Below are 7148 nucleotides of genomic sequence, written 5' to 3'. Positions count from 1 at the left end.
AGCTTTGCCACAGCAGCAGCTTTCCAGTTCCTCGAGTTGCATTGTTACACTGAATCATGCAGTAAAAGAGGTGAAAAATCTTTTCTCTTCTCTTCCTTTGCCCCAAAAGTCTTTTAGGTTTGGATTATGTTTGTGCAAAACACTATCAACTGGTGACTGACATGTTTGCTTCAACCATAGCCTTTGAAATGACCTTAATTACCATGTTGTTAAGAAATGAGTACTTGTTTTAGAGAAAAAAGAACTGTACTTTTAAAATTCAGTTAGTTAACACTGCAAAAAACGGCATATTATATTTTTATTTTCAACATGTAGTTTTGTATATTAAATTTATTGAAATTAAAAACTAAACACTGTATTGTCTTCATCTGCTCAGGAAGACAGAGGCAGCGCTGCCTGACTCTTACCCGCCTGGACCCTGCTTGTCTGTGCCCTGCCCTGCCTAAAGAGCTGGTGCAGGAAAGGCTCCGACCCCCCAGCGCAGGCACGTCCTCTCCTCTGAGATCAGTCCTGTCTCTGAGCTCACAGAGGTTTAACACCACAAACGTATTTGGTACCATTTTGTTGTATGCTGCTGATCAGAAGCATTCCTGAAAATAGTCTTAATCCCGTTTCCTACGTAACAGTGGCTATTTTCCCCAGCACCTGGAAGAACTGTAAAAGCCTATTTCTGTACAAATACAAGGAACATTTGGGAAGCAGCAGTCAGAGCTTACTTCATTTTCTCTTCCCCTCCTTTTTACATTTAAAGAGAAAAAGGATGAAGGCACAGTACCAGGGCTGCACTGACCACGCAGGGCAGACAGCTGGGAGCCAGAACAAGAATGTACATCTATAAACACCTGCTGCTCTGGAGCCTGCCATTCCTTCCTCCTCAACAGCAGCATCCCACTGAGCTCATGCTGTAGTGGCACACACAGAGGGATCCACTGCCCGAGTTCCCTCTCTAGTTAAGAAATGAAAAGAGATACATCAGAGAGGTCTTGATAAGGAAACAGAAGAAGCAGTAGCAGACTGCTGGCTGTACCACAACACTGGAAAACATGAGTTCTGGTAAAGGTCTTACCTGTGACTTGACCAGAAAGTTCTTGCACTGCCTCAGGGAATTCTGAAGGGGCTAAACTTTTCCCACACCACTGTGCATAGTTAGTGTAACATTCATCCTGGTGCTACATTAGTAGTCCCACGTTAAGGCAATTCTGTCTATTTTGTGTAGACTAGTGACAGTCCCCTGCAGCAGCAAACTCCCAGAGCCTTACATCTGCCCCGACGTTATTAGTAAGCACTATGGCTGTTACCAAAATAGACATTAGGTTCAGTAGTGCATTCATTTAACATCTTTGGTGCTTGCAGCTAGCAGCATCTCTCTGCAGTCGTTCATCCCACATCTTTAACTTGCCAGTGGAGCTGGGGAAAAACAAAGGGAAAACACCAGAATTACTTGATGCAGCTCTTACCAGATGTTCACAGTTCAGGGTCACATTAGATGTGAAGTGCTGACATTCATTTTCTGGATGGTCAGCTACAAAAATCAATGAAGCAGTATTGTTAAACTCTAGTGATTGGAGATGCTTAAGTGTCCGGTCGCTTGGTCTTGCAGATACGGCCATCAAATGTGTCCCTGCAGAGAAGCCCAAAGCTCACAGGCAGCTCACTGACCCCCATGGCTGCAGGGCAGAAATCCCCAGGCAAACAGTCCCTTTGGTGCTACAAATTCGGATTCATGCACTGAAACAAGACCTCCTGGTCTGTAAATCCTAACACAACGGGGAAGCAAAGGTGTGGCAGAGAGGTGCTGTGGCCGTGAAGCTGATCACCATTAATTTAATTGCCATTTATAAATGCAAAGCTATGCTGAAGAAGAGGGGTGCACACCAGACTGCAGGTGATTGCAGTGTACTAAGGGAGAACTGACTGTCACCAGCAAGTCAGCATCCCTCTGTGGTTTATCAACACAGGCTGTGGGAGAAGTGAGGACTGAAAGTTTCAGGGTGTCAAGTGATTGTGTCCAACTACTCTGAATTTCTTTCAGACATCAGACACAGAAGTGGGCTGAGTTAGAGATTCCACGGGCAGGGGCACTGCTGGTGTTCATCCTTCAGTAACTTTATGTAGGAAATGGCTTAAAAAACAAAGACACCAGAGTTTGGTGCTAATTTGCTTTGGATTTGTTTTAAAGAAGAGGGAATTTGTGATACCTAAAAAGCAGAGTCTGAGAAAGGAAGATAAGCTGCCAAGCCAAGCAGTTTCTGCAGAGACTGGCAAGAGGAGGAAGCCTCCCTCTTTCCCATCCTGCTAGTACACAGCTACTTTGGCAGCTCTTCTGTACTTGATCTGAGCACAGTGGGGCATCAGCCACAGCTCTCTGGGAAACCTGTATTCAACTGCACGGCTTCTCCAGCCCTAGAAGCCTCCAGTATCCAGAAGAAAGCCGGTCTTCAACAGCTTCCCTGTCAGATAAAGTCAAGCAGACTTCCATGGGACAAAAATTCCTTCCTCTAACTTCTGGTAGGGGCGGAAGGGTCCCTGCCAACTCTGACAGGTTCTTTGCTAACAATAGGGATGGTCAGAAAGCATTGTCCCTCCTAGAAGGGACTCACCAGTCTTGTTTTCTAAATGCCATTCTAAATAAGGGGGATGTTAGAAGTGATTGTGAAATAACATCTTTGATACACAAACTGATCGGAGATTGGGTAACCTCATTTCTGAAACTGTGCCAACTCACCACTACAGCTACGAGAAATGATCCCAAAGCCAGAGCAATGTAATTAGGTCAATGTCAACACAGACATTAGTCAAGCAGAGTTCCTCTGTACCCTGTCAGGTTCTGTCAGCCCATCGTTGGATGCAGCATTCCTACCTCAGGCAGAACTAACGCTCAAGGACCAGCCAGTTTTCTGTAACTGTTTGAAGATCTTGACCGCTGAGGGGCTCCCTGAGTCTCACTTTCACCTCCAGTTTCCCTCCAGTGGGCTTTCTGCCATCCAAAATCTGGAAGAACCACAAAGAGCAGAGCAGTCAGCACACATACAAGTGACACCGTCAAACCAGGGTGCCTCAGGCATTTCCCCATGACTAGAGGATGACAGAGATCACCTGCAGGTGACCACAATGCTGAGGGCAGTGTGTCCTGGGCATGTCTGTGTTGCAGCCCAAGGCAGGGGGTTATTAAGGTTCCAGTTAGGGAGCTCCTGCTGGATCTTGCAGCAGCTCTCTATCCACTCGGGCAGTCTTCACTTGACCCCTTCATCTCTTAGCTACCAACACAAATGTTTGGGGGAATCACCTCAATTTCTGGTCCTGACAAAGAAAACTCTCCTGATACAGGAAATTTGAGGAAGAGAATCCCCAAGACGGGGCTTGGAGCAAGCTGCTCTAGTGGAAGGTGTCCCTGCCCATGGCAGGGGGCTGGAACTGGATGAGCTTTAAGGTCCCTTCCAACCCAAACCAGTCTGTGGTTCTATGAATGGTAACAGCTAACACAAGCTTCAAGAGATGACAAAACAAAGAGCAGCCCACTGTTTATCAACCTAACTAAACAAAACTCAACTGTGCACAAACACATTCATGCAATGTGTATTCATTTTCCTTTTGTATTCAAGTACTAAACCAGGAGAACTCGCCCCACCCAGAAAACGTACCTCGATGATCTCTCTGACTTCACATTCTGACTCCAGCTTCTCCAGTTTCAAGTGTGCCGTTCCCACTTGCTTGTCACTTCTAAAAAAGGACCTGTTTCAAAGAAATCATCTTTAATTCAGTGGGTAAGGTTTTGCAGAACATGAAAGAGAAAGCAGGCTCAGGTCAGCACTGTTTGCACCATCCCTGCATCCAGGAGGGCCAGCCAAGAAGTGTGACAGAACCCTACAGGCCAGGGTGCAAGAGGCAAACCCTGAGTGAACCAGACTACAAGGACAAGATACAAAGTGCCCAATTACTCCCTTGCAACCAAGTTAAAGATGAGGACAGTGGTGAAGAAAAATGAGCACTAGGAATGGCAGCAGCTTGTGTCCCTGCACAGCGCAACAGGGAAGAGTGGCCTCACAGCCAGGACAGACAGCAACCTTCTGCAAGGGGCTGTTCAACAGAAGCTGCATCTTTCATCTAAACAAGCCTTCACAGGCACGTGCTGGTTTTGGCAAACTACTTATCAGGAAAAAGTCACTTGGATCACTGTTTCCTTTTGATAAACCTGTTTCAACAGCTAAGAACAGCTCATTGCAGCTGTTGGTTTGATTCACCTCCACACCGGTAGTTTGAACCATCAGGAACCATTGCTTCAGACTTTCCAGTCTGCTGGAATTAAGCACAAAGCATTTCATCCTGCAAGGGAAACAATCACCTGTTCTCTGCTACAGTCACTTCTGCTCAACAGTTTGATCAGCAAGACATCCATCTTTACCTTAAGAGGCAGGTGGTGCAATCCTTACCCACACAAACTCCCCCAAAAGGCAACAGCTAAGACTAACACACACTAATTCTACTGGGTTTCTCTGCCTGCATCCAAGCATTTTCCTTGCTTTGGGAATAAGTCTCCAAAAGGCTTGATAAACAACTAAAATGTCCAGAGTCTGGAGGCAGTAAAGCCAACCAGCCATGCCTGTGCCTGTCATGTTTTAGACAGGAAGCCTGCCAAGAATTCAGGCGCTTCCTTTTTTCTGCCACTATCTGGGAAAAAACAGGCAAGAAACCCAACAAATATACAAAAAATAACCCCATTAATCCACTCTTATCCCTATTCTATATATTATCAAGCAAGACTTGATGTATGCAATGAAAACTTTGAGGATTATTATATAGAGCCTCATGATCATGTCATCTGTGGCAACAGCAGCCAGTATATTAATACACAGATCTGATGTCAGTTTCCAAGGGAACCTCTGTGAACTGGATGGTCTAAACTTTGACTGGGAAAGGGGGAAGGTTGTTTCCTCACATCCACCACCTCAACAACTGCTCCACCCATGTATTCTCCAAATAGCTCAGATCAATCACCGTATAAGGCACCTGGCATCCAGATTTTACCTTCACTTTCTGGCCTGTTTGTTCAGAAACAGCATCAGGAAGGGCCCTACAGCACCTTAGAAATCAGGTACCATCAGCCCAGGCTGCAGCGAGCTCCCAGCAGGGAGCTCAGACACTTCTGGATGGCATAAAGACCCCAAGACCTCTGCAACTGAATGCACTGGCACATGCAGCGAGTCACTCTTAGGAAGTACATCTCCTCCAAGAACCTGCTGCTGAAGGACATGAAAGACTCCAGCTCAGTTGTCAGATTACTCCCTAGCTGTCAGTTTGTCCATCTCAACACAAAGTGCTGCAGTAAAGAAAAAGCAATGTCACAAGGAGTCACCTCAAGGGCTGATAATGCTGCCCCAAACACGATGCCTAAGAATTCTCTTGGCAGAAAGCCCTCCAAAGATAAGACCTCATTCTCCATCGATACGACTACATCATTTAGAGACAAAGCCATTTAGAGAAGTTCAGACTTGACTCTCTTACATGCTAGAATACTTCCTTGACTTCACAAGCACCTTAAAATGAAGAGGGATTACATAACCGTGCTGCAGTATGCTGGCACCTTGTTCATAAACTCAGGGAATCAGCGATTCTTCTGGCTCAATGCTTCTTAAAGCATTTTTCCACTTTATAATTCAAGACACAATAAAGACTGGTTCAGCCCCCATCAGTTCTAGGGGGGTGGCTGTGAAGGATGTGAACTTGCTCCAGGCCATGGCTTCAGAAACAGCTATGGGGAATCTCCTTTTATCTTCAGAAGCTTTTAAGAGAAGCTTAAGGAGAGACTTTTCCTTTGGAGAAATCGCTGCTGGGATTTTTAGTTTAAAGTGTTCTTTAAAGCCAAGTTTAATATCTATGACCTGAAACAAGTCTCCTCTGCTCACTGACAGAAAACAATTCCTGGGAGACGGTCAAAGAGCTACCAGAGACCCCAAACCTACAACATCTACAAGCACTTCTGAAAGTATTATTCATGTATAGTCTTACAGACAGGCAGGGAGCGGGCAGCCTTTAGAAGAGAGCCTGCATCATTAATCCTCTTTTCTCCCGAGAAGACAGCCAGGGGAAGGTGCTCAGTGGGCTTTTCTTCTCTTCCTCATTCCCTATTGCTATGGGCCCAGGGAAACTGCCACCCCTCCACCCCACACCAGCAACAAGCACATCTTTATCTTGTTAAATTCCTGTCCTAAGAACAAAACCAAAACCTCAGACCTAGAAAAGGGACGACCTGCAGAGAGTTTTTTGCTAATCTTCAAAAAGGCTTCAAAGGACAATCTGGAGCTGGCACATAACTCATGAATCACCGGAGAGTGTTTCCGACGGGTGAAGTTGAGCCTGAGCTAAGACATTAAAACCAAGCACAGTTCCAGCTGGTGAGAGAACAGGATGTGCCCCACATGTACAATGATGTGCAAAAGATAGGGGAAAACATTTTAAACCAATGTAAGTACTGAACAGTTCTGTGCATAAGAGGCTGGATCTGTAACAATGACACCGTGAACAACAGAGCAGTAGAGCAAGCAGGACGGGCAGAGAAAGAGTAAGAAAATCAGCTTTTGCTTCAATGGAGATGCAAATGGAAGACCTGGACTTTAGCACACAAATTAAAACATCTACAACTTGAAAACCACCCCAGAGAACCTATAGATCATTTCTGCAAGTCCCAGTAAGAGGAACAAAGAACAGCACAAAGAATCACCAAGACAAAGCTAGGTTAGCTAACATCTCATCCACGTCATGGATCACAACCAGCTCAGGGATCAGGGAATACAGGCCACTGATTCTGAATAAATCAGTAATAAGCACAGACATAGGATGAACATTACCAACTGTTAACATCCACCTCACCATCTTGATCCCTGAGATGAGTGGAGTCTTCTGTCTCTCTCAAGACAGTTTGCTAGCAGCGCTCAGTAAATACTGTAATATCCTCAGAATGAAGTACAAAACCATAGCACTAGCTCTGCCATCATCTGACAGCTGCTTTGCTGCTGTTCATGTTTTGCTGTTACTTGTACTTCCTATTCTACAAAGTTACCCACTTGAACACATAAATCTTCTGATGAAAAACCAAACTGGGTGAGAATCCAAACAATCTGAACTGAACCATGATGTTGTCTCATCAATTC

The 7148-nt window shown here is 45.3% G+C and overlaps 1 protein-coding gene across 1 annotated transcript in view; it reads right to left on the bottom strand.

Annotated features, from left to right (window-relative positions):
* Positions 1 to 285: 285 nt before the first annotated feature.
* The window catches only part of CC2D1B (coiled-coil and C2 domain containing 1B), a 34538-nt gene continuing 27675 nt past the window's right edge, over positions 286 to 7148 (bottom strand). Inside the window, exons 23-25 of the mRNA XM_061451260.1 lie at positions 3642 to 3732; positions 2861 to 2991; positions 286 to 1407 (exon numbers count right to left, since the gene is read on the bottom strand). Of these exons, the coding sequence (XP_061307244.1) occupies positions 2872 to 2991; positions 3642 to 3732 (211 nt within the window). The 3' untranslated portion in view covers positions 286 to 1407; positions 2861 to 2871. The remainder of the gene's footprint in view (positions 1408 to 2860; positions 2992 to 3641; positions 3733 to 7148) is intronic.

This window comes from Pezoporus flaviventris, unplaced genomic scaffold (assembly GCF_033815535.1).
Source record: "Pezoporus flaviventris isolate CSIRO_AGI_PZ_B2104156 unplaced genomic scaffold, CSIRO_AGI_Pfla_v1 ptg000013l, whole genome shotgun sequence".
Lineage (NCBI taxonomy): Eukaryota > Metazoa > Chordata > Aves > Psittaciformes > Psittacidae > Pezoporus > Pezoporus flaviventris.
Note: the sequence above shows the minus strand (reverse complement) of the source record. Positions and strands in the feature narration are given on the sequence as shown.